The following is a 27215-nucleotide window of genomic DNA, read 5'->3' as shown; positions in this document are numbered from 1 at the left end:
GTTTGTATTGTCCTGGTACCAATGAAGAAAGACGACATGCTAACACGACATGCTAAAACACCAGAAACATCAGACCATGGTATGTCACAGTCTTCACACAGGATTCTATTGGTTATTGTACTTAAAGTTTGACCTCTGTCCCATGTAATCTGTTTGACACAATGGAGCCATTGTCTTATGACAGCTTTTAGTTTACATGAAAGTGATTTTCACTGGTACGTGTATCCCCACCCACAGCACGACTCCAGGAAGTACTCTGATGCCTCCACTTTGTGTGTGTTTGATATATGTAATCACAACCCAAACTAATCACTACTGCGCTCTTTATTCCAGTCATAATTACGGCACCCAGCAGAGGTTGATGCTAACACAATGCTAACATAGGCTCTAATAAACCATGAGCAGAGATGACTGACGTTTTGTTGTCGTTTGTTTCTCGTGAGGAGGATTGTGTGAACCATTAGACCTCACCTTGTTGATACCACTTTATTAACCTGACCACGATCCCTGCAGGGAAATAAGTAACTCTGCCCCCATGAATGATGAAATAGTCACTAATAAGTGACCTTGGGTTTGAGCTGATGTCATGGTGGCCCTCTTTGGGCAATTACTGTCAAGTTACAAATGCAAGAGCTCACAGTGAAGCTTGGCGTTAATGGGATGTTCTTCTAGGACTCTCATACGTATGAGGGCAGTGTGCGCAGGTGCTGTTTGACAGGTTTGGTTGGAAAACACACCCTGACTACTCTGCATGTGTTCCCTGTTTCAGGTTGAACATTGGGAAGAATGACCTGGTGACCTTTTATGACGGGGACGACCTTACAGCTAAAGTCCTGGGTCAGTATGGTGGATCAAAGCCCCGCTTTAAACTGTACACCTCCACGGCAGATGTCACCATCCAGTTCCAGTCCGACCCGGCCACAAATGTTTACGGCTACGGCAACGGATTCATCGTCCACTTCTTTGGTAAGTCAAGATTCAGAACTCATCGGGGATCTGAGACAAGTACAACTGTAGTAAAGTTGGTGATTAAAGAAGGGACCGGTTACGTTTCCTCCGGTGGGCCCACCACCCAGAGGAAGTCCAGTGCTGTGTGGACAGCAGTAAAAGTCAGGTGCCTTGGCAGTCCAATCCCTGGTTAACAGACACTCAAAACAGAAATGGAATGCTACCCCTCTGGTGGGTAAGGAACTCTAGCTTGCGCTTAGATTGACAAGTACCAATTACATTTGTCGGCTTCACCTCTGGTTCTACAAACAGAGCTGTGTGTAGACCCAGAACTGTACGTGTCAGCTTCTATGGTGAGACTATGGAAGCTAACACATCTGCTTTCTGCAGATGACATTCTACTGGCCTCATTGAACAGTGACCTTCAACTCACTTTGGGTTCTGTTTGCAGCTGAGACAACTGGCATGAGGATCAGCACCTCTACGTCTGAGACCATGTTTCTCATGGACTGCCCACTCCGGGTAGGACAAAAGTCCTGGAGGAGTTCAAGTATCTTTGGGTCTTATTAACATGAGAGGGAAAAAATGGAACAGGGTATAGATGGGTAGATTGATGCGTCGTCCACAGTGATGCGGTCACTCTCCCAGTCTGTGATGGTAAAGAGAGAAATGAGCCACCAGGTGAAACTCTCCATTTATTGCCCTGTCTACATTCCAACAATCACCAATGGTCATGAGCTCTGGACGATGATCAAAAGGGTAAGATCATGAGCACAAGCTGGAATGAGTTTTGTTTTGGGCTCAGCCTTAGAGGTAGGGTGAAGAGCTCAGACATCCAGGAGTGACTCAAGGTGGAGCTGCTGCTCCTTTACGACGAGGAGCCAGCAGAGGTGGTCCAAGCGTCTGGTCACCCTGGGCACCTTGTGGGAAGGTGTTCCAGGCATGTCCATCTGGGAAGACTTCCAGGGGCAGACCCAGGACTCCCTGGTAGATTATATCTCTCAGTTGGCCTGAGAGCACATTGGTACCCCACAGAGGAGTTGATGGAAGTGTCTGGATACAGAGTTTCTGTTTGGGGGTCGATGTAGATTTAGGCCTTTGGAACATTATTGTCAGTGCTCTGCTGACCCCCCACCCCTTTTCAGTTTCTGATTGTCTTGTGGTGGCAGTAAGATGGCCTAATGTACTCTAATACTAATCTGATGCATCAGCAACTTGAATTTCACATTGGTTTCTATCTACAGAGAATGAAGGGAGTGGGTTGGAGACGTTAGCAGAATAAATGAGAGGAAGAGGGAATGTATTTTTTCCTAGGAAGGGACCTAAAATTGGAAGCAGTAAGCCTGGGTCCCTAGTGTGTGTGAGCAGGGCGTTTCCATGGGCGCAGCAGCGCTCCAGTAACCAGCACACGTTATCTGATACGAGCTGATGCATTCAGAAGGTAAGGACAGGCTGCATACAGAATCCAGATTGATGGAGAGCTTTCATTGGCTGCTCCTCTTCAATGCTGCTGGTGGAATCCAGACAGTGTTGTTCTTAGAATGGAGCGGTGGAATCACTGTGTGTGTTGGTTCTAATGAGACTCTCACAACTTGTCTTTTCTCAGGTGTTGGAGTACAATGCTACATAGCTTTGCCCTGGTTTTAAGCTTCAATAAAAATACATCTACATGAGTAACTGCCAACTTAAGAAAGCACTGATAGAACATTTTACAGAATCAGAGTCATTTAAGTGTTATTTGTAGAGAATATGATTTACATTCCTACAAATGCAATCATCTCTGGCCATTAATTCATTCATAGTAATTTTATGACTCGATAAGTGTCAGAAATTTAGAGACAGACTATTTAAAAATGGCATATAATTAAATTAAAGTTACCATGTTAATATAACGTATGTGGATTTGTTACACACAATAAAATACATTTTACAATTCTAAAAAATATGTTGATGCATGTGTGTATTTGTGTAGTAATCACGTAAATTCACGTAAAGTCACGTAAATTGTGAATAAATTAATACATTTATTAAGTAGTGTACAGAATGTCCTAGAACGACTCACTTATTGTGGAAAGTGTGACACTTTGGCCTCAGGGTGTCTCTGAGAAGGATCCAGAACAGAAAGCGTTGATCCTCTGAGGTGGATAGGACTAATAACTGGCGTACTAATCAGGGATCATCCTCAGGGGAGCAGAATTACCTCCAAGAAATGTCCTGATAAATTCATGAGCATCTGTTCTGGTTTCTCTTTTCTTGTCCCCCAAAATACACCACACACACACACACACACACACACACACACACACACACACACACACACACACACACACACACACACACGTTTTGCAGAAGTACCTCGTAATGACACCTGTCCCGAGCTTCCAGAGATTTCTAACGGCTGGAAGAGTACGTCCCACCCGGAGTTGGTCCAGGGCACCGTGGTGACCTACCAGTGTTACCCCGGTTACCAGGTGCTGGGCGCCGAGCTGCTCATGTGCCAGTGGGACCTGACCTGGAGCGGCGACCTGCCCACCTGTGAGAGGGGTGAGTACAAAGACAGGAGGAAGAAGGGGAGGAGGAGGAGTGTGTGTATGTAAATCATCCAGTGATGCACACAGGTAGCATTTCAGGTAGCAGTTCAGGCAGCCCGCGTCACAGATCATATATCAGATTAGTAATTGATGGATGGAGTGAAGTAATAATCATCATTAGCGACAGCACTAATTATATTATCGGCAGCGATCCCCGGGAGAACCAATGACAGGCAGGTCTCACCTTCACTAATGGTTTAAACTCATTTATTGGCTGGCAGGTCAGGAACACAGCCTGTGATTAGTCAGCTGATCAGCAGAGGGGAGGGGTGGTGTTCACACATTAGAGCAGTGCTACCCGCAGTATTGATGCTCAATATTAAATAAAGCTTTTTATTTCACGGTATATCAGTGGTACCTGCTTAAAACATTATTATGAAGTGTTTGCAGATTAATTTTCCCATCATACCTCAGTGGTTTCTGTCCTCCATGTCATGATAACGCTAAACATTGCATGAGATGGTGGCTTGAGTAAAGAGACGAACATCTGGGACAGACACCAACCTTCTCTGTCCATCCAGTGGTGTCCTGCGCCGACCCTGGGAAGGTGGAGCACAGCCGGCGGGTTCTGTCAGGTCCTCACTTCACCGTGGGTTCCACCATCCAGTACGTCTGCAACAAAGGCTTCACGCTGTCTGGAAACAGCTTACTGACCTGCTTCAACCGGGGGTCCTCAGGCCCCAGGTGGAACCAGAAGCTGCCGAGATGCCTGCGTGAGTACGGGTTCCTCCTGTCCAACCTAAAAACGCAGAGTAGAACCTCAAGAGATGAGCTAACCATCACCCACTAGGATCTTGCAGGTGGGGACGATGGGATGTGTTGGCATTGAAGTAGACTCATGGTAGAGACGTGAACCTTCAGTTCATGTGCAACGGCTCTGACGGATGTTCTGCACGCAAATTGTTGATGACAAGCTCCTTCGCCAAACCTGCAGCAGGGCTTTTAGCATCCTTTTGTCCAGACCAGCCCAGCACACACCACCAGACCATGTTCTCCATCCTGTCAGGTGGACTGGTTTCCATCTCTTGGATTTTTCGTTTGTCAGTAGAATCCGAGGAGAATCAGCCTTTTGTGTACAAAGTCTGGTAGTTTTAACCCCAGCGTATGGAAACCAAACACCAACGTTTCATTGGTGATTGTGATGAGAATATGTTATTTATTTAGTTATTTTAATGGAACTGTCAGCAGCAGCTTCGGTAGCTTTTCCTCCTGACACACCTTTGTTTCCATTATAGCTGACAACTGCATCCGCCTGATTAAAAAATAATTTCCTCTTCAAACAGCCTTGAAGGCATTAACCTCATTTGCATGAGCGTCTCCTACTCATCTACCTTCTTTGTGGAGACATATTGTATGTCGGGGCTGACTAACGATTAATTTAACCGGACAACGGAAATTACTTACAAGATAAGGCGGGTCATTGTTATGCATGAGAGGAGGATCAAGAGGAAAAGACAATTATGTGATCAAGAAAAGGACAAGTTAACTCAAAAAACTGTCCTGAACTTCAGCAGCTAAGGAGGACAACCTGTCAAGTTGTGGAAGGGGAAGTGGAACTGTCTCTGAGATGTAACTGACATACTTTCAATCTGAATGTATATACTGTAGTTTATTTTCAAGATATTCACTTTGCGTTCTAAAAAGACTCTAGAAGCTCCAGGGTGTTATTTCATACACTTCTAGTCTGATTACGTCCCGCTTCAAAGAGGTGATGTATTGTCAGTGTTCGTCCGTCCATTGTCCGCCCGTCCGTTAGTCCAGCAAATATCTTCACAACCGTTGTAAATAGAAAGATAAAACAAAGAGCACATTACTCAGACAGCAAAGGGGAGGAAAATGAGATGATGACCTTGACCTTGACAAAAGTAGAATAGGGTCAAATTTCAACTTCTGTACACTCAGGAACCGGATAAAGATAGAAAGACGGTTGCCAGTGTAAGACCATAGATCAAAGCTAGTGCTTTCATCAATGACAGTAGGTCAGAGCACTAGCTTGGATCTTTGACTTATGCAAGTAGGTCAGGGTAAAATTTTGAATTCAGGGGTGTTGCGGGATGTTGCACTGACGTACTTTCAATCTGAATATAGTTTGTTTTCAAGATATTCACTTTGTGTTCTAGAAAGACTCTAGAAGCTCCAAGGTGTTATTTCATATCCTTCTAGGCTGATTGTTGTTGCAGTTGGCATCTCGACTTTAATATCAAATAAATTTTATGATCTGTGAGTTAAAGCAAGAAAAAATCCCCTCTGGGGGCCCCTAGTGGATAAACTGACCAATTGTAGAACAGTCTTCAGACTATTTTCCAATTCCACGGTTTCTTCCAGTAAGTAAAGAAACTTCAGAGGACAAACATGTTTGTTCCGGTTTTATTGTCAGAGATGTGCTCTCAGTCAGAGCTTTGGATGACCACTACTTTTTGACACAGCCTGGAAACTGCTCTGATTGTTTGTAGTTTCAGGAAGAGGAACCCTAGAGGGCAGTTCATCACACAGTCTGCCCTCTACAGCGACCCTTCAGTTATGAAAACATGATAAAGTGCCCTTAGGGGTGTTACTGCAATAGACAAAAACTTATTAAATACCCTCTGAGATTCCAGTGTGCACAAAGATAGACGGCAAGCCCTCAGGGGTGTCCTGGTGGTGCATGCAATGTGGTGACACACCTCACCCTCACCCATAACACCGACAGGACAGACACCACACAGCCACCGTCGACTTGGAATGACAGCACACACCCCCAGCAGGCTACTGTTGAAAGGCAGGGTACACCCCAGATGACACACCAAATCATTGGGGGACACAAGTATTCAAATAAAATATAAAGATAAATACTACTATAAGATGGTTGCAGCTCTGATTGTTCAGGATTCCGTGGGATGCCTTAAAGAGACTCGTGTCCTTCAGGGTCCTGACATGTCTGTCCTCCTCACTCCAGCCGAGACCTTCGAGCCCTGCTCCCACCCAGGAACCCCCACCTACGGGGTGCCCAGCTCCCACAAACCTCACTTCCAGTCTGGAGAGACCCTCCACTACTCCTGTCTGGCTGGCCATCAGCTGCTGGGAGAACCTGCTCTCCACTGTGTCCCTGGACACCCATCACAGTGGAGTGGTCTGCCCCCTGTCTGCAAAGGTGAGCAACCGCAGCTTGCGGTCAGGTCAGATTTAGTTCTGGTGTCCACAGACTGAGAGAACGAGATTCTACTGCTGAGTCAGCTTATTTAAGAGAACTTGAAATACCAAAACAAATTAGGTGCATGAGTGTGTCGTTAACTTATTGAACACCTTATATCATTTTCAGAAGATAACATCCTGTAAATTAGCCTTTAGTTCCACCAATCCAGGATGTTGTCACTTAAAGGGGTCCAATTCTGAAAATCACATTTTTTTCAGGTCTTTACATTTACATAGTGGTCCCCCTTAACCCCACCAACTCCTAGAATCTGGAAAAATACTATCTTATGAGTATAAGTAGAGTGCTATAATGATACACACTTAATTGATCTCAAGGGGGGAATTGGTTTTTGTTATAGTTGTTCTGCTCTAGAAGAAAACCGCAAATGTCAGAATGAGGAAAATTTAAGAATGAAGAGCTGAAAACAAATATTAATAGAGAATAGATAAGAGAATAAATATATATATATATCAGGTAAGCACAGTTTTTAGTGTCCTAGCTTCCATTCGTCGTCATCCTCACTGAGACGTATAGGTTAGCAGACGGAGGTAATGTAGGGATGATGCCCAACAGCCAACAGATCAATATACTTCATGAACACAAGAAAAAAACCCCCATGTTTGGTCTTTCCTCTCCGGTAACATCCCATGTTTCATCACACTACATTAGCCTAGCTCCCTGTTGTTGTTAGCCTGCGATCTCTCACTGTGATGAAATGTCAGGAACCAAAGCTTCAAAGGGACAGTCCAACCAAAAAGTCAAATTCAAAAGTAAGACATCAACCTAAAATCAGATTCTGACTGACACCCAGGTTACAACAAGCACCATGAACATGAACCCTTAGCTTCCCCTCCACATGACACAAGCACACCATCACTATGGTTACCAGAGTGGTTTGAGGCTCACTGGAAAAGACAAGTGATGGGACAATTTTACATTTTATCAGGTTTTGGCGCAAGAAGATGAAGAACTTGTTCATTCATTTTCTACCGCTTGTTCTGCTTATGGCGGGTCACGGGGTTGCTGGAGCCTAACACAGCTGACTTGCAGGCAAGAGGCGGGGACGCTCCATGCACGACGACGTTGCACTGTGAAATAATGAACTTGTTATGTTCCATCCATCTATCCATCCATCCATTTATCCATCCGTCTTCAATCGCTTATCTGGGGCCGGGCCGCAGGGGCAACAGTCCCAGGAGGGATGCCAATACTTCCCTATCTCCAGACACCTCTTCCCGCTCCTCCGGGGGGATTCCGAGGTGTTCCCAGGCCAGCTGAGAGACATAGTCCCTCCAGCATGTCCTAGGTCTTCCCCGAGGTCTCCTCCTGGTGGGACATGCCCGGAACACCTCCCCAGGGAGGCGTCCAGGAGGCATCCTGAACAGATGCCCGAGCCACCTCAGCTGGCTCCGCTAGAGGCGGAGGAGCAGCAGCTCTACTCTGAGCTCCTCCCTGGTGACTGAGCTCGTCACCCTATCTTCAAGGGTGTGCCCCCCCACTCTACGGAGGAAACTCATTTCAGCCGCTTGTATCCGGGATCTTGTCCTTTTGGTCACGACCCAAAGCTCATGACCATAGGTGAGATTAGCTAGTAGACTGACCGTTAAATCGAGAGCTTCGTCTTGCAACTCAGCTCCTTCTTCACCACCACAGACCTATACAGCGACCGCATCACTGCGGAAGCTGCACTGATCCGTCTGTTAATCTCACGTTCCATCCTTCCCTCACTTGTGAACAATATCCCAAGATCCTAAAACTTGGAGTAAAGACTCTCCACCGACCTGAAGAGGGCACCGACCTGAAGAGGGCACCGACCTGAAGAGGGCACACCACCCTTTTCCAGTTAAGAACCATGGCCTTGGATTTAGAGGTGCTGATCCTCATCCCACTCGCGTCACACTCAGCTGCAAACCGTCCCAGTGCAGCTGAAGGTCCAGGTTTGATGAAGCCAGCAGGACAACATTGTCTGCAAAAAGCAGAGATTAAATTCTTTGGTCCCCAAACTGGACTCCCTCCAGATCCCAGCTGCGCCTAGAAATTCTGTCCATAAAGATTATGAACAGAACCGGTGATAGAGGGCAGTCCTGCCAGAGTCCAACATGCACCTGGAACAGGTTTGACTTACTGCCAGCAATGCAAACCAAGCTCTGGCTTCTGTCATATAGGGACTGGACAGCCCTCAGCAAAGGGCCCTGAACCCCAGACTCCCGAAGTACTTCCCACAAAAAAATCACAAGGGACACGATCGAATGCCTTCTCCAGATCCACAAAACACATGTGGACTGGTTGGGCAAACTCCCATGAACCATAGAGCACTTGATGGAGAGTGTAGAGCTGGTCCTGTGTTCCATGACCGAAAAGAAAACTGCATTGTTCCTCCTGAATCTGCAGTTCGACTGTAGGTCTAATCCTCCTCTGCAGTACCCTGGAATAGACTGTTCCCCGGAGGCAGAGGAGTATGATCCCCCTGTAACTGGAACACACCCTCCAGTCCCCCTTTTTGAAAAGAGGGACCACTGCCACGGTCTGCTAATCCAGAGGTACTGTCCCCGACTGCCATGTGATGTTACAGAGACGTATCAACCATGACAGTCCCTGCACATCCAGAGACTTGAGGTACTCTGAGCAGATGTCACCCTGAATTTCTCTTGGTATTATTAAAGTATATATCTATCTATATATCTACTCGGGTCGAATCTCATCCACCCCCGGTGCTTTGCCACCAAGGAGTTTGGCATCTCAGCTTGGGTGATGGACGAGTCCACCTCTGAGACCTCAGCCTCTGCTTCTTGTGTATAAAACATGGTAGCGGGATTGAGGAGATCCTCTAAGTATTCTTTCCACTGCCCAACATTATCCTCAGCCGAGGTCAGCAGCTCTTCACCTCTACTGTAAACAGTGTTGGCTGTGTACCGCTTTCCCCTCCTGAGGCGCCGAATGGTTTACCAGAATTTGTTCGAGAGTGATCGATAATCCTCCTCCATGGCCTCCCCAAACTCTGCCCCAGACCCAAGTTTTTGCCTTCATGACTACTCAAGCTGAGGTATCCCTGGCCTGCCTGTGCCCATAAGCTGCCTCCGGAGTCCCACAATTTCGTATGATTTGGTAGGACTCCTTCTTCAGCTTGACGGCATCCCTTACTTCCGGTGTCCACCACCAGGTTCGGAGGTGACCTGCTCTGCCAGCGGATCCAACTCACCACCAGGTGGTTTTTGGTTGACAGCTCTGCCCCTCTCTTCACCCGAGTGTCCAACACACACGGTTGTAGGTCTGATGATACGCTGGACATCCCTGTGGTTGAACAAGATGTTTCGTTATGGACAAACTATGACTAGCACAGAAGTCCAACAACAGAGCGTCACTGGTGTTCAAATCAGGGAGGCCGTTCATCCCAATCATCCCTTTCCAGGTCTCATTGTCATTGCCCACGTGAGCATTGAAGTGGAGAGTCCAGCCCAAAGGTTTGGGTTCCAGAACCCAAGCTGTGGCTGAAGGTGAGCCCAACTATACTTGTGCTCTAGTCCGTACTTCTCAACCTTTCTCACAAGCTCTGGCTCCTTTCCCCCCAGTGAGGTGATATTCCATGTCCCTAGATCTAGACTCTATGTCTGGGGATTGGGTTGTCAAGCCCCATGCTGACGACTGCCACCCAATCCACACTGCACCCGTCCCCTACGGTTTCTTTGGCAGGTGGTGAGTCCACCGGATGTTAGGCCCATGTCGTGCTTTTAGCCCTGGCTGGGCCCCGTGGGCAGAGGCCTGGCCACCAGGCGCTTGCATACGAGCCCCAACCACAGGCCTGGCTCCAGGGTGCGGGCCCCGGTTGCATCATACCTTAATCCTTGATAATTTATTGTCAGTTTTATGTCTCGTGGTTGTTTCTGTGAATGGATCTATATCAGGTTGGGGGAAACATTTGGGAGAAGTGTAGTAAAATAGGACGAATCCAACCTGAACAGTCTTAAAAATAGTGTTTAGAAATGACAGCCAGTCACACAGCAGGCGTGACGAGGGTCTAAATGTGTTCTTTGTGCTGCCTTAAATGTTCCTGTGAAGACTTGATGCTTTTTCTTTGGCTGAATGAAAGCAGAGACAGTCTGAAAAACCTGGGTCAGTCATGGTGAAGGCAGGCGAGGCTTCCTCTGTGCTCCGTTTTAAAGGCTCTGGGTTGTTGACCCGACGCTTTGAGGAGCTTGTTCCAGTCCAGAGGCTGGAATCTCTGCAGGCTGGCCTTTAGCTGGAGCCGCAGGCTAAAAGGGGGGTGCTGCGAGGACACGCCGGACAAACGCCATCGGGTCAAGGTGACGCCGGTCACAAGGAGATGTGTCTGGAATCAGCTCTGAGCTCTCAGCTCTGAGGTTGCAGCCCATCGCTGTGTGTCTGCCGAGTCGTAGAACGCACAGAATTCTGTCAGTGCAGACCGGACCGGGTTGCGTGTTGAACAAAGCGTTGCACTTTGTTTATGATTAGATAGACTTTCATTCATTTTGCCCTTTGCTTTGTTTAATTGCTCTCCTGTGTTGCCCCTAGCCCACCCTGCAGAGCATGAACCCAGACTGGATGGTGAGTCACCGACATAGTCCTCCAATCTGCACCTGATGTAAAGGATCCGCCTACTCTACGTCTAACACCCCCCCCCCCCCATCTCTCCATCAGCATCCACTGCAGACCTGAGACTGGAGGGAGCACAGGTGGCATTTGCTGTCATCCTGCCCCTCATCCTCCTTCTCATCCTCATCACTGGGATCTACCTCTACGTGTCAAAGTAGGTAGAAAGTAAAGATACGTAGATAGACAGACAGACAGACAGACAGACAGACAGACAGACAGACAGACAGACAGACAGACAGACAGACAGACAGACAGACAGACAGACAGACAGACAGACAGACAGACAGACAGACAGACAGACAGACAGACAGACAGACAGACAGACAGACAGACAGACAGACAGACAGACAGACAGACAGACAGACAGATAGGACTCAAAGTGTTCTGGGTTGCCTTCACACCTGACGTCCTACCTGATTGGCTGTTTGTGTTCAGGATTCAGAAGAAGCCTCCCCGGCTCTCCTCATCCTCCAGCGTTCCGTATGAAAACATCAGCTCCAAACCTCCTTCAGACTCTGTCAGCGAGACAACGGTGAGTCGGCACCCGACATTGGACTGGGACCAGGATCAGATCCGGGGGCGGCGATTGGTTGTTATACCCCTGAAATAAATGAATGTTGGGGAATGTCGGAATTTCCAGCACATCTATGTGACATGTGGTCAGGGAGGGCTTTGTCTAGAGTGTCGGGTGTGATTCAGCTAGCTAACAAGAAGAAAACACTGAAACGGTTCGGTCGCTAAGCTGTCTGGCTCCCCTGGGGTTCATGGGTAATCTCCATCAAAGACAAAACCACCATGTGTCTCATTCAGCATTTTGATATCTATGATTAAATCTACCAGACTCTACCTGTCTATTACTGTTGTTATGTTCTGTGAAATCAAAAATATGAGGTTGGTTCTCACTAATGACATACTGAATGATTTCTGTCTCCTCCCTCGCTGGAAACCCAAAGAATGAGGTGAGTTAAAAACACACATTTAAGGGTTAAGACACCTCTTTGAGTTTACAAGTTTTACAGCAAAACAAGCAAGCAGCATTTTTCTGAAGCTGAAATCTTCACTGCAGCTGTAAAGACAGAAAGTGTACATTCATAAGATGAAAACACAACCACATTGGAGTCATAGTGAAAACCTCTTCTTGTGTAAAAAAAAGCCCTTAGTGACATCTAGTGGTGACGTCCCGTCACTAACTATTCATTCTCTCTTCAGGACACAAAGGAATACGAGGTTTCCATCTGAAGGTGGCGGTTTGTGTCTTCCATTTCGGACAGATGAAGGGATTCTGGCCTTGACGCCGGTCACACTCATGTTGGTGACGCCTCCACGTTCTCTGTGCACCCTTTATTCACCCAGAGGACGTCACACCAGCCCTGGAACCGCTGAGCCCCTGGATTATTTTTCTAGCTCTTCTACAGAAACAGTCCAGCAGCAGTTTGTACAGTTTTTAATGCAACATACCAAACAAAGCAGAGGGAGTTTGTCAAAGCTAGAACCATTCAGTGCATATAACCAGTGTAACGTCGTGCTATGTACATTATCCTCTATATGTCTCCTGCCACCATTAAAGAACAGTGTTTATGGATTCACCAGGTGTCTGTTAACAGTAAGATGGACTAGTTACAGGACGACCAACAGAATCTGCTTTAATACATGCTCCTCTTTGCATCAATGCATCGATCTAAAATCAGAACGTCCTTAAATAAAAGGCCTCTAATAGAACCTTCTGAGAGTCGACGACGAGACTGATGTCAATGTCTTTCCCTGTAGAAAGCATCTTAGCATAAAAACTGGACGCAGGGAGAAACAGCCTGATCTGGAGAGCGTGTGATTTATGTGAAATGTGAATGTTCAGATCCCCTGAGGTCACATTAAAAACCAGCTCCATTCTAGAGGCAGCAGTTTGGTTCTCGTTCCATTGGATTCACAGTAAAACCATCACTGAGACATCTTGTGTCTGAACTACATGTTGACATTGATAGTATTGACTATGTACTGTAGGTGTGCTGTGGTGACGTTTGCCTGCTTCGCTTAAGTTCATTAACTTGATTTATTTAATTAAAATTATATAGTTATTTATCTGCACAAAAACAAATAATTATGCAACATATAGCTACATATATATACATATATATCTATGTATATATATATATATATGTGTGCATGTGTGTATATATACACACATGCACACATATATGTCTCTCTCTCTCTCTCTATATATATATATATATATCATATATATATATATATATATATATCATATATATATATCATATATATATATATATGATATATATATATACAGTATACACACGTATATACTGTATGCATATATATATATAGATACACACACACACACACACAGAGGTAAACCTCAGCTTACGTCGTTAGCTGGTTCCAGGAGACGTGACGTTAAATGAACCGGTCTCCAGACTAACCTGTAGATAACCATTCCCAGTTCTGTGCTGACCTTTATTACTGGATGCATTTTAATAATGTTTGGTTAACATGAATCTATTTTAAGTTTACAAACAATTACATTTTATTTTTTAATATAATACAGAAAAAACGTCTCCGTCTCAGCTTCAGCTGCTTCTTCCTTATTGTGGGTCACGGGGGTTGCTACGGGCTAATAATATGATATTATATGTTTTTATTCTGATTTATTGTACAGTAACGTGATATGTGTTTTTAACGGTTTACTATTGATTTTATGATTCCAATAATTGTGGCTGACAGGCGTAAAGTGGAGGAAAATGAGGTGAATTTGATTTTTTTTTTTCTGGGGTAATTTTTCTGAAAACCGATGTATAACCAAGAACGACATAAACCGAGGTGAACCTGTATACACACATACACACACACACACACACACACACACACACACACACACACTAGACAGGATCAGTTATAGTTGGTCAGACCAGCTGTTTCCCCGGTTCAGTTTTTTTTATGCTAAGCTAAGCTAACCAGCTCCACGCCTGTAACTCAATCTTACCAGCTCACAATTATTACAGACAACAAATCAGCATATTTCCCAGTATTGAAGCATTTATTGATAAAGTAGTGTTGGCAATAATGCTAACAGAATAGTTTTAGCAACATAAATGAAGCATATATATTACTAATAAACTGCTCCTCATGAATAATAATTCAGTCATCCTCCAATTTTACATGTAGAGTTTATGTAAAATGCTATAAGTGCTGCTGTATGATCAGATGTAAAAATGTCCCCTCTGACTGGTTCTCAGCGTCACGTTGGCGTTCCAACTTGAACTGAACACAGTTTGACATCCAACACATTATTAGTTCTACGTCCCAAAAGGAGAGTCGACCCCCCAGGTAAGCTGTTGTTCACATGGCCCCGGCCCCCGTAGACGTTTTTCTAAAGTGGAACCACAGCAGATGCTTAACATGATGTGTATTGTAGTACGATAAAGCGTATCCATGCAAGCTGGTGTGAAGACAATGATGATAATGAACCTATTTTTGATTCATTGTACATAAAGCTATTTACAAACATCTTCAATAAAAGGTTTTGTTCAGAAAAACCAGCTCTGACGTCTCATTGGCTCAAAACCCTCTGTGCTCCTAAAAAGCGGTTGATCACTTCCTTCTGGACTTTTTAAATGAAAGCTGACACTGTCCAGAAACATGTTGAGGTCAAGAGAGCAATTTTCCACTTTGGCCCTCGAACCTTTTGTGTTTTGCATGAATTTTTAAAAATCTTTTGTGAATCATATTTTTCTGTTACGGCTTCTTTCAGACTTGTCATTTTCGTTCTCAGAGCTGTTTGTATCAGGAGGTGTCTCAGGTGTTTCTCTAGCTATTTCCTTCGCTTTATTCGTTCGTGTGTCAGCGTTTTTTCTATTAGGAGCTATCTTTAATAATTTCTTGTATTGTGAGCGTGATGTTCAGCTCTTCACTGATCCGATTAGGAACCATTATAACCTGTCTCCAGAGGGCGAAACATGTCTTCATTGGGTCAGGAGTCGACTATGTTGCGACAACTCCCTCTCCAGGCCCCCGTCGCTGAGGGCGGTGCATTTGATATGATCACCTTCTTAAATGGGATAGCCAGGGGGAGGACGGGGGTAAAGGTACTCGTAATCACCACACCGCTCACAACTACCTGGTGCACCTGTTCAACTTCATCGAGAAAAATCACCACCACTTTGTTCATTCGGGAGGCTGCTTTAACACCCTCTCGTATCCGACCGCTAAACCCCCCTCCCTCACCGAGCCGCTGACAGTCGGTACCAGCTGGATACCAGCCGTTCAGGTACAGTTTTTTCCATGTAGAAAAAGCAAAAATAGGGTGAGTAGATGCACAAAGACGGCACACATTCCTTCTTCCTCTCAGATCAAGCAGAGAGAGAGAGAGGGACCACCGGACCCCACCTTTCCTCCAGAACCAGAACCGATGGAGTGTTTTAAAGGAGGAAGAGTCCATTACCTGTGATGATGAGCTGCGTGATGCAGAAATACATCTGCTGTGAACATGCGTTCATCACAGTAGCAACACGCCTGTGAGCACACGCTAACAAGAGCTCTGACAGACTGGAACACATTTAGGATTTTCTTCTTGGAAAAAAGAACATTATTGAGCTGAGTGATGAATTTTTACCAGTTCTGGGTTCATGCATTCAGTTAACTTTCCAGAGACTAACGTGTCTTTGAACCTGGGGTGTTTCAGCTCGCTGCCAGAGGTTTGGTGAAGCAGACAATTCTTCTGTCATTACCTGCAGTCTTCTTACCCCCCCCCCCCCCAGAAAATTAAACTGTAATAACTCATGAGGAATCTGCCTGTTTTAAAAAGTCAGTCATAATATTTTTGCTTCAACTCAGATTCAATGGCATCAGTTTGAATCTAATTCTATTCACTGACTTGAGACTGTCTTGTAAACCAACCGTGTGAGCACACGTTACCTGAACGAGCCGCTGCTGCCCCCTGCTGGTCACACCGAACTGTAATCACCACGAGGCACGACGTGGAACCCACTCCCGAAATGTGAATTCATTTGAAAGTTCTTCTGTCGTCGTTAACTCCTCTAGTATTCTTTAGAAATGAGGACCAACCGTTCATTTATTTAATATACATATAAATTCATTTAAATATTACCCCTGTAACCAAACGGGATCACTGGAATCTCAGGAGACAGGATGTTTTCCTCATGTCTGAACCTCCCGGAATAAAAACAACAACAACAATAATAATAATGATAATAATGCTTGTGTATATTATATATACAGTATATTAGTAAATGTAATAATAGTAAAAATAAAAGATGAATTCGCGGATTTTTGGTCGTCAGTCACGTGATACCGTAGGCGCATTGTATTGGCTGACGGCATCCGGAAGTGCGCGCCGTTCCGTGAGTCTCACATTTACGTGAGACACTAAAGTGTTTTAAACAGTCTATCAGAGTGTTTTAAAGGTGATACAGATAGAAGGTGGTTTAATATCAGTATGGGGGGGGGGGGGGGTCAGAAACGTTTAAATTACCGTAAATAATAAGATCAAACGTTGGTCGCTCTGTCACGGAATTTGTTAATTGCATGTTTTTAACCGTGAGGACAGAGGAATCACTGTGATTACTGGATATGTAAATAGATGAGTCATATATTTGCATATATGAGTGTGAAAACAATTAAACTTCAGATTTGAAGACAACTAATGACAACACATAGTAACATTTTATGTTTGTAATATTTAAATCAGAAGGGCGGGGCTTAGTGTCGTCACCGGATGTGCTGCTGCTCGTCGCCGCTGCCCAACTTGAACCTGCTGTCTGTTGTGTGCAGTGATAGTGAACCAACCAGTAGTGACTTCCAGTCGTGCTCCACGTTCAGGCCTTCTGACGTCATGAGACCCTCGCAGCGCGTCAGGAGGCTCCGTTAGCGGGCATCAGAGCTCCTCTTCCGGCGGCCGCAGAATAAGTGTGTCCCCCCCGCAGGATTAAAAAAAAATCCCGCCTGTAGTGAACAGTAGTGCAGGCGGTGTCACTAGTAACGCCGGATAACGCGGACGCGGCCCTCTTTCTTCACGAGTATGTAGGCTAACCTCGTAATTATCCACTCGTGCTAGTGCGCATGCGCGGCAGGCGGTTCGCGGTTGCGCCAACTGCTAGAGGATGTTGATAGCAGCCAGTGTGAACGCTCAGCCGTCTCCACAACAATAACATCCACCGAATCTGCACCCACAGACGCCTCATTCGGGGCCCGTCGGTTCCTGGACGCCGTGGTGGAGCTACGCAGGAGGGGGGGAACCGAGCAAGGACCGGCCGCTGTCCGCGTTTCCCTTCGGCTACATCTCCTGGTGACAATGGGAGCGGAGAGCTTTGCAGATTCACCAGGCTGCTGTGTGCAGGAGCAGAAACCAGGATCATGGCTGGCCAGCTAGGCCGCGGACGGACCGACGCTTCTCTGGTGGTTTAACCCGCGGCAGCGGGACGTGAAAGCCGCGTTAATCTCTCCCCCAGCGCGGATTGGTGCTCCCTTCCGGCCCGCGACAGCAGCTAGCGAGCCCCGTTAGCTCCACAACCTTGACTGCTTGACGTCTGAGCTAGCCGCGGCTAGCCCGCGTTAGCCGCCGCTAGCCGCCGCTAACGGCTCCGGGCAGCTCGCCGTAAAGCATCCGGAAAGAGACGCCTCGTTCCCGGACGGCTCCCCCCCGCTCCGGTGCGCCTCATTGAGCGGCGTCCGCTCCTGGATGAATGTGGGACAAAATGGAGACCCCGACGATTGTGTACGACCTGGATACCTCCGGGGGCTTAATGGAGGTGAGGCTAGCCGAGCGGAGGCCACAGGCGGGTGAACGTCACCGTCCGGGTCGGAGAGGACCCCCGGAACCTGTGTGTGTGTGTGTGTGTGTGTGTGTGTGTGTGTGTGTGTGTGTGTGTGTGTGTGTGTGTGTGTGTGTGTGTGTGTGTGTGTGTGTGTGTGTTTTCTGACACCAACTAAACACCTGAATAACTTTTTTTCCCCCCAGCAAATCCAGACTCTGCTGGCCCCCCCGAAGTCCGAGGAGGTGGAGAAGAGGAGTCGGAAGCTGGTGAGGGACGTCCGGAGGAGCGGCCGGGCGACGAACCACGACACCTGCGACAGCTGCCGGGAGGGGGGCGACCTGCTCTGCTGCGACCACTGCCCCGCGGCCTTCCACCTCCAGTGCTGGTGAGTGTGTGTGTGTGTGTGTGTGTGTGTGTGTGAGTGTGTGTGTGCATCAGCCGGGTGACATCTCAGATGCCTCCTCTGATTTTGCTCTACTGTTCTCCATGTTGCAGAAATCAGGACCTGCTGTGAATTATTTAATGTGTGTGTGTGTGTGTGTGTGTGTGTGTGTGTGTGTGTGTGTGTGTGTGTGTGTGTGTGTGTGTGTGTGTGTGTCACACTGGTGACGGTGGATAACGGTCAGCGGGTTCTGCCTCCTCCACTTGGGGAGTGTCGCACCGGCCCGGCCGCCAGGGGGCGCTGGAGGGTCGTGTGCGGCTCCGGGTGACTGGGTACCGCCGATCGGTGGTGCTTCTTCCGGGTTTCTGCCCCTCCGGAGGGCAGGACCACACCCGGTGGTGTTGAACACACACCCCGTGTCGTGTGGAGCCGTGAAGCCGCTCACAGTGACGCGTCCCCGGGGGCTCCGGTGGTTCTGCTAGCGGTGTCCCCGGAGCGGCGCCCCGTCTCTGGAGCGCTTTAGCGGGGCAGGGGCGGCAGGAAACACCGCTGTGGGGGTTTATTATTTATTACACGGTGCTTGGGGGGACTGGTTGGTGTTGTCACGTCTGAGAATGAGAGTCGAACTGCCGTCCGCCTGCAGTCGGTCCTCCGCTGCTGCGGCTAACAGGCTAACAGGCTAACAGGCTAGCAGAGCTAAAGATGGAGGCCGTCACTGTTTACAATATGGCGACCTCTCCTCCTCTCTGCCCACCGCCATCTTACCCGTCTTTATCAGTCGGTTTTGGGAGCAGAGACTCCGTAAACGTGTGGAACAGAATGTTTTGTGACCGGCTGAGGTGGAACAGTGACACGGCGGGACGGTGTTTCGGCGTCCGGTCCGCGGGGAGCTGTTTGCGGCTCCCTAAACATCCGCCGGAGCCCTACCGGAAGGAAGCGACTCCTCCTTATATGGGCACGAGATTCTTCCTTATATGGACATGCGAGCGGCGGCATCTTCAGATGTTCCGTTTAAAGAGTACTGGACTGAATTAGATCAGGTTTTGTTTTTAATCCATCCGTTAACTGGACATTTGGGGTCGAATGAACTTCATTCATTCAAGCAATGACCAGTGATCAATGCTGTTACGGTGGGATAAATACAAACAGCATAAACGTAGTTTATACTTCTGAACGTGGTTAATGCGTTCCAGGAACCACACGTAAATAATGAATTCCGCGATAGAACCATCAACTATTTCTTATTATTTACGATAATTTAAACATTTCTGAACCCCCCCTCCATACTGATATTAAACCACCTTCTATCTGTAATTCCTTTAAAACACTCTGATAGACTGTTTAAAGCACTTTAGTGTCTCACAGAAGTCCGAGATTCACAGAACGTAGCACACTTTAGGATGCCGTCAGCCAATAGAATGCGTGTACGGTATCATGTGACTACCTACCAGAAATCCAAAATGAGGTGAAGTCTGGAGCGTTGACGCACGAATGTGCAAGGGCACACTATTGTTTATTCACAAGTATCATGCGCCGGCTTTGCCGGTCTGCAGTGATGGAGAGATAAATTATCCAACCACAAGGCAAAGCTCTCCATCTACGTTCCAATCCTCAGTTATATTCATGACGTCTGGACTGCTGGTGTCACGCACGGAGTGTCCCCTGCCTCGTGCCCCAACTCCACTGGGATAGGTTCCCGTGACAGCGGAAGATTACTGAAGATGAATGAATTGTTTATTCTCCTCTATGAGGCTGTGAGTCACTGTAAAGCACCGGGACGTCCGTGTCAAACCGTGTTTCACTACAATGGAAATCCTGACCCAATATTTCTGCAAGAAAATGATTTATATGCTGTTGTCCTCGCAGAATAAACCCAGCAAACCGAGGTCACACATTTTACATCATTACGTCTCGTGAAGCGGTGATGTGTTGTTATTGTCAGTGTGTGTTCCTTCGTCCCATTGTCCACCAAATATCTTCACAACTGTTGCAGATAGAAAGATTTTTTAAAAAGAGAACATTACTCAGACAGCAAAGGGAATGAAAATGAGATGATGACCTTGAGAAAACTGGGTCAAGGTCAAATATCAATTTTTTTACATATTTTTGCACATTTCTCAGGAATCGGATAAGATAGAAAGACGAAACAAAGGGCGTTTTATTCAGGGAGGCAAAGGGATGGAAATTAAATCACAACTTTGACCTTGAAAAACTAGGTCAAGGTCAGATTTTCACTTTTATACCTTTTTAGGTACACGTGTCTGAAACCTGATGAGATATAATCACAAAACAAAAAGCAACCTTTTCAGGAAGCCAGAGGGACAAACGTGACGTCCTTCAGCTTTGGAAAACTAGGTCAATGTCAACTCACTTTTGTATCATTTAGGGCCCAAAAGTCTGTCTGCAGTAATGCTTAAAGAAACTGCCCTAAAAAGTTTCACGCTACTTTGTGTACTTATGACTTTTCCGTACTATAAGGCGCATCTGAGAACTCCAATGAATGGTCTATTTTAAAAGTTTTTTCATATTATAGGGCACGTTGGATTATAAGAAATTGAGAAAATTAAAGTCTTTTTGGTGCACCTTATAGTGCGGAAAATACTGTAATGTTTTTTACTTTAGTAACATGAATTATTCATATGTAAAAAAAAAAAATTTGCAAATGCGTGGGTCAGCTGTGTTTGTGGTTTTGTGATCAACGCGGGACTGAATGTCATCGTGGAGATGTCCTAAACAAGTGTAGCTGTGGTGATAATGAATGTTCTGTCCTCATGCGTCCTCATGTGTTTCATAATGACGTCCATTCATGGGACACTCGTCTGATTCTCTGGTTTTGTCTCCTGACCTCAGCAACCCCCCCCTGAGTGAAGAAATGCTCCCTCCAGGGGAATGGATGTGTCACCGCTGCAATGTTAGAAAAAAGGTGAGTGAGCGTCGCCCCTGTGGGGCCCCCCGGCGCCGCTGACCGGCCCCTGACGGGTTTGTTCTCCGGTCAGAAGCGCGAGCAGAAGTCGGAGCAGACCAACGGGCTCCCGGAGCGGCCCCCGTCCAAGCGCTCCGTGTCCCCCGCCGTGGAGCTGGAGCTCAACGCGGGGCCCCTACGGCTGGACGGCCTGCCCCCGGGGGCCGGCGCGGCGGGGCCCGGGCTGCGGGTGGCCCAGGTACGGCTCCTGGACCGCCGGGCGAGCAGCCGGCCCAGCAGCCGCCCCGGGACGCCCACCTCCAACACCTCGTCCACCCCCACCCCCTCGGAGGAGCAGAACGACGGCGAGGAGGAGGCGGCGGAGCCGGAGGATGACGTCCAGGGGGCGGAGCTGGAGGGGGCCATGCTGGCCACGCCCACGCCACGCCTCCTCAAGCGGCCCTTCCAGCTGCTGATCGCCGCCGCCATGGAGAGGAACCCCACCCAGTTCCAGCTGCCCAGCGAGCTGACCTGCACCACCGCGCTGCCGGGTCAGTCATCGCTGGGGGGGGCACCAGGGGCTGTGTGGGCGGGGCTTCCACTCACCCGGTGTTCTTCTGGGGGTTTGCAGGCAGCAGCAAACGCAGGAGGAAGGAGGAGCTCCTGGGGAGGCCCTTCAGGCGGCCCCAGCACGAGCTGGACCCCCACGGCCTGGTCCCCCTTCCCGTCAGAGCCTGCTTCGCCTGCAACAGGAGCTGTCGGCTGGCCCCCCTGATCCAGTGCGACTACTGCCCCCTGCTGTTCCACATGGACTGTCTGGACCCCCCCCTCACGGCGCTGCCTGCCGGGAAATGGATGTGTCCCAACCACGTGGAGCACCTGGTGGTGAGGAGACGCCGCCGTGAGCCGCCTGCGTGCGTCTGGGGGCAGAGCGCTGTAACTGTGTGTGTGTGTGTGTGTGTGTGTGTGTGTGTGTGTGTGCGTGTGTGTGTGTGCGTGTGTGTGTGTGTGCAGCTCAACCAGAGAAACCTCAGCCTCTCCAGCCGCTGCCAGCTCTTCGACCAGTTCCAGGACAGGATGTCCCAGCACGCCGTCAAGCTGGACTTCCTGCGTCGGGTCCATCGGCAGAACGCGCCCAACCGGCGCGCCCCCCACCGGCACGACAGGAAGACCGTCAAGGTAGGGGGGGGGCGGAGTCAGCTTCACGCCAATAGTTAATGAGGGGAAACCCGCGACCGTCTAATCGTCTCCCGGTTCTCGTGAAGGTTCCAGACGCCATCAAGTCCCAGTACCAGAACCCCCCCTCCATGCTGCTTCCTGCCAGGGTGCGCCAGCTGGAGCTGGTCTGCTGCGGCGTCCCCCCCGACCAGCCGGCGAAGCACCTGACCACGGAGGCCGAGCAGCAGGAGGTAAAGGGTTAAATCAGCACGAAGCTGAAACAAAAATACGTGTTTGATCAAAGAGGTGACGGTGGGGGTGGGCGGGGCCGTGACAAGCCGCTCACTTCCTGTTTCCCAGCGTGTGGAACGCGGCTCGCAGTCTGTGATGTCACACGTGATGTCAGCGCCCGTTCACAGTTGGGGGTGTACAGTGTACCCCCGTGCATTAAAACTCACCCTTCACCTCATCATGGATTTTGGTAGGTAGTCATGTGATCCCGTACACGCATTCTATTGGCTGACGGGAGTGCACTCCTCTTTTACTGAGGACTACAGGTGAAAACTAGTCTTTTGGCTTTTTTAGCCATGAATGATCCTGTTGTATGAAGTTGTATTATCCCCTCCAAATAAACTAAAATAAACTAAAATAAACTAAAATAAACTAAAATAAACTAAACACGTATGAATGTTGGTTTTTGAGAAAATTAAAGGCTTTTAGTTGCGGAAAATCCTGTAATCACAAAACAAAAAGAAACCTTCAGGAAGCCAGAGACACAAACGTTGAATTGGGGGGTGTCGCAGGATGTTTCCTCGTTGCTTCTGACCTCTGACCCCTGTTTGTGTGTGTTGGCAGTGGCTCCAGGACGTCATCGCCCTCCAGTGCAGCATCATGCGACACCTCTCCAGGCAGCAGACGGCCCCCGCCACCCCCGCGGCGCCGTCAGAGGGGTGGGACCCCGAGCAGAAAGCCAGCAAATACCCCCGCGTGACGCCAGACGACGTCAAAGCCCCGGCCCCCTCGGAACGCACGTCTCCCCCCCAGCCCTACCCGAACCCCTGCAGTACGCCCGACGGCCCCCAGGGGGCCCCGTTCCCCCCGGAGGTGGGGGTGTGTGAATGCGCCGTGACGCCGTGTCAGAACTGCAGGAAACCCAACGGACCCGTTGAAGAGGAGCGGGGGCCCCCCAGGGCCAACGGGCCCGTGGACTGGACCGGCGCCGCAGACGCCTGCAGACAGGGGGCGCTGCAGCACAGACTGAAGCCCGGCGCCACCCCCCCAGACCCGGCCCCCGAGCTGGTGAACCACTTAGGAACAGAGGCGGTCAAAAAGGAACCCCAGAGCGCCCCAGAGGCCCCCAAAAGCTGCCCCGCAGCCCCCACGATATGCCCCCCCAGCAGCCAGCAGAACCACAACAGCCAATCGGAGCGTCAGGAGGAGGGGGCCAGCTGCGTCCGCTCGGCCACGCCCCCTAAAGACAGCCAAGAGCGTGGTCCCGCCCACCTGGGGCCGCCTTCGCCCGCGTCAGGTACCTGGGACAGTCGCTATGGCAACGGTCAGCGCCGTAGCTGGCGCGATGTTAACACTGATGCTAACGCCTCCAGCTGTGTCACTGAATGTGTGTGTGTGTGTGTGTGTGTGTGTGTGTCACTGTGTGTGTGTGTCACTGTGTGTGTGTGTGTCTGTGTGTGTGTGTGTGTGTCACTGTGTGTGTGTGTCACTGTGTGTGTCACTGTGTGTGTGTGTGTCACTGTGTGTGTGTCACTGTGTGTGTGTGTGTGTGTGTGTCACTGTGTGTGTCACTGAATGTGTGTGTGTGTGTGTCACTGTGTGTGTCACTGTGTGTGTGTGTGTGTCTCCACAGAGGTGAAGGCGAGGCTTGGACTGGTGAACACACTCTCATCCATCTCCAGCCTGTCCAGCATGAAGGAGGGGAAGCCGGAGGACGGAGGTGTGTGTGTGTGTCTGTGTGTGTGTGTCCTGACGCCTCCTGGTGTGTGTGTGTCCTGACGCCTCCTGGTGTGTGTGTGTGTGTGTCCTGACGTCTCCTGGTGTGTGTGTGTGTCTGTGTCTGTGTGTGTGTGTGTGTGTGTGTGTGTGTGTGTGTGTGTGTGCAGGCATCGAGCTGGACAAGCTGGATGGAGACCTGATCAAGTTCCTGGCCTGGCAGAGGATCCAGCAGCTCTTCCCCCCCAAAGCACCGAGCACTTCACCCCCCCCAGCCGCCTCCGCTGCCCTCCAAAGCCCCTCCCCCCACCCTGACAGTAAGACACGCTCAGCCTCTTCCTGATTGGCTGTTTTTACTGTTGAAACCAAATGAAGGATTCAAACCTGTAGCCCCCCCTGCAGGTCAGAAGAAGGTCCAGGCCCGCGCCGTCTTCTACCCCCTGACCGGGAAGGGGGGGGCCGTTAGCATGTGCTACAGGACGCTATACATAGGATCTGGTAAGACATGCTAGCGTTTTCACAAATGTGTTCCTGTCCTCTGATTGGATGATGAATGCTGATTGATTCATGATTGATTAGTGTAAAATATAGTGCTTGTGTTCCGTCACTATGAAATGTGTTGGTGGTGATGTCATAGTTACGATAAGAGTGGTGGTGATGTCATAGTTACGATAAGAGTGGTGGTGATGTCATAGTTACGATAAGAGTGGTGGTGATGTCATAGTTACGATAAGAGTGGTGGTGATGTCATAGTTATGAAAACTAGTGATGATGTCATAGTTATGATAACTAGTGATGATGTCATAGTTATGATAACAATAGTGATGATGTCATAGTTATAACAGTGTAGTGATGATGTCATAGTTCCAATAACAGGTTGATGATGTCATAGCTATGCTAACAGACTTCACACTCGTGCGTAGCAGTGGTTTTTGCACACACGTGTGCTAACACTAACGGTGTGTGTGCTCCAGGTGCTGACATGGACGTGTGCCTTACAAACTACGGTCATTGTAACTACATATCGGGGAAACACGCCTGCATTTTCTACGACGAGGTTTGTTGTTCTGCTCAGCAGAAGAACGTGATTGGACCGTGTGTGTGTGTGTGTCTGTGTGTGTGTGTGTGTGTGTGTGTGTGTGTGTGTGCTCCTAAAGTTACGATAACAGAACCCACATTTAAACACATCTGTGCAATTTCCTCTGGGATTAATAAAGTGTGTGTGTGTGTGTGTGTGTGTGTGTGTGTGTGTGTGTGTGTGTGTGTGTGTGTCCCTTCTAGAACACCAAGCATTACGAGCTGCTCAACTACAGCGAGCACGGCACAACGGTGGACAACGTCCTGTATTCGTGTGACTTCTCTGAGAAAGCCTCGCCATCGCCCCCTAGCGGCCTGGTGGCCAAAGTGCAGGGCGTCATACGTGAGTGGACGTTGGGTTTTTTTGACGTTTGAAGGGTCGACAAAGAACAAACTCCCCCTCTACACGCTAGAATAGAACAATCCACCTCAGAGTTCTGCTCGTGCTCCACAGTGTCACGTGTCACCAGCACTGTCACATGACCTGAAGGGCTACATGTTAGCGGTTAGCAAACCCATATTAATTATGTCCCAAAGTTATCAACACCCATGTTTCTCCTCCTTTCTCTTTCTTTCTGGCGTTCCCTCCTGATTGGTCCTCGTGTTCTCTGCAGGACGCAGCAGGAGGCGTGACGACGAACAGGCTCCCGGCGCCGCTGCGGGCGTGGCGTTCACCGGCGGCGTGATGAGCAGCCAGGCTCAGGGCGGTGTGGAGCCGTCCTGCGGCTGCAAGGCGAGCAGCTCCACTCTGATTGGAGGAAGCGGGGCTGGCTGGGAGGGCACCGCCCTGCTCCACCACGGCAGCTACATCAAACTGGGATGCCTCCAGTTTGTCTTCAGCATCACCGAGTTTTCTAGTAAGCAGCCCAAAGAAGAGCAGACGGCCGTTCCCGCCACCGCCGCCGGAGCCACGCCCGCCAGAGCCACGCCCCCTCCCAGCACCGCCACAGTGAGCAGCCCCTCCAGCCAGGACGAGGCTGACAATGACTCGCTTCCCCCCCAAGTGCCCACGCCGCAAACCAACGCCGTTCCATAACCCACACAAGTCCCGCCCCTCGCTCCTCTTGTTTCGCACCTTCCAAGTCACAATGAAGGGAAAGCTGCACAGCTGGTTGGTCAACAGGGAAACGTTTATTTTTTCATTTTTAATGGTTTATATCTTTGCATGAACTTGAAGTATTATTGACAATCTTCTGTCTTTATTTTTTTTAACTGACTGACAGTAACCCTCTGTTCTCTTCAGACCGTTAGGACTACGAGCGAGCATTATGTACCCGCGCTCTCATTGTTTTGCCAGTATATTGATTACGTATTGTGTAACGTTATTTTGTCAGTCCCATTTAGCACAAACCTTTTATTTTGTAGTACTGAATTCCATACATTCAACTTTTTTTCTTTTCTTTTTTTTTGCTGCGTTTGCACCACAGGTAGCTATATATGTATACATGCTTATACACTATACAGTATGTACATAATGTGTAAATAGATATGATTCAGTGCTTCTCAGTTGGAGAAACACTGGATTTCATGTAGATTTACCATTTTTTGGTTTTTAACTGTACAGTTCATGGACTTTGTGATACTGTGTAGAGTACCAGAAGTTTTGTGATAAACCATGTTCTTAGTCCGTACCTTTGGCTGT

At 48.6% G+C, this 27215-nt stretch overlaps 2 protein-coding genes across 2 annotated transcripts in view; both read left to right on the top strand.

Moving 5' to 3' along the window:
* LOC137596708 (seizure protein 6-like) overlaps window positions 1–12727 on the top strand; it is a 108817-nt gene extending 96090 nt beyond the window's left edge. Inside the window, exons 10-17 of the mRNA XM_068317420.1 lie at window positions 770–966; window positions 3298–3492; window positions 4061–4252; window positions 6475–6669; window positions 11242–11274; window positions 11368–11476; window positions 11758–11854; window positions 12532–12727. Of these exons, the coding sequence (XP_068173521.1) occupies window positions 770–966; window positions 3298–3492; window positions 4061–4252; window positions 6475–6669; window positions 11242–11274; window positions 11368–11476; window positions 11758–11854; window positions 12532–12561 (1048 nt within the window). The 3' untranslated portion in view covers window positions 12562–12727. The remainder of the gene's footprint in view (window positions 1–769; window positions 967–3297; window positions 3493–4060; window positions 4253–6474; window positions 6670–11241; window positions 11275–11367; window positions 11477–11757; window positions 11855–12531) is intronic.
* A 4426-nt stretch (window positions 12728–17153) lies between these two features.
* On the top strand, window positions 17154–26840 carry phf12b (PHD finger protein 12b). Its single transcript, XM_068316607.1, has 14 exons — window positions 17154–18101; window positions 18311–18492; window positions 21340–21412; window positions 21486–21942; window positions 22023–22276; window positions 22406–22570; window positions 22657–22800; window positions 23405–24077; window positions 24414–24500; window positions 24667–24813; window positions 24899–24994; window positions 25471–25553; window positions 25778–25916; window positions 26188–26840. Exons 1-14 carry the CDS (start codon window positions 18036–18038, stop codon window positions 26607–26609), a joined length of 2988 nt encoding a protein of 995 aa, XP_068172708.1. The 5' UTR covers window positions 17154–18035; the 3' UTR covers window positions 26610–26840.
* Window positions 26841–27215: the final 375 nt, after the last annotated feature.

Source organism: Antennarius striatus, chromosome 6 (genome assembly GCF_040054535.1).
Source record: "Antennarius striatus isolate MH-2024 chromosome 6, ASM4005453v1, whole genome shotgun sequence".
Taxonomy (NCBI): Eukaryota; Metazoa; Chordata; class Actinopteri; order Lophiiformes; family Antennariidae; genus Antennarius; species Antennarius striatus.
The sequence above is the reverse complement of the archived record's forward strand: the minus strand, read 5'-3'. Positions and strand labels throughout refer to the sequence as shown.

Bases quoted from the DNA above. Each gene is read 5' to 3' on its own strand.
- phf12b (XM_068316607.1), top strand. From the start codon at position 18,036: ATGTGGGACAAAATGGAGACCCCGACGATTGTGTACGACCTGGATACC. The intron at 22,571-22,656 runs GTAGGGGGGGGG...GTTCTCGTGAAG, and splicing joins ACGACAGGAAGACCGTCAAG to GTTCCAGACGCCATCAAGTC. The intron at 22,801-23,404 runs GTAAAGGGTTAA...GTGTGTTGGCAG, and splicing joins CGGAGGCCGAGCAGCAGGAG to TGGCTCCAGGACGTCATCGC.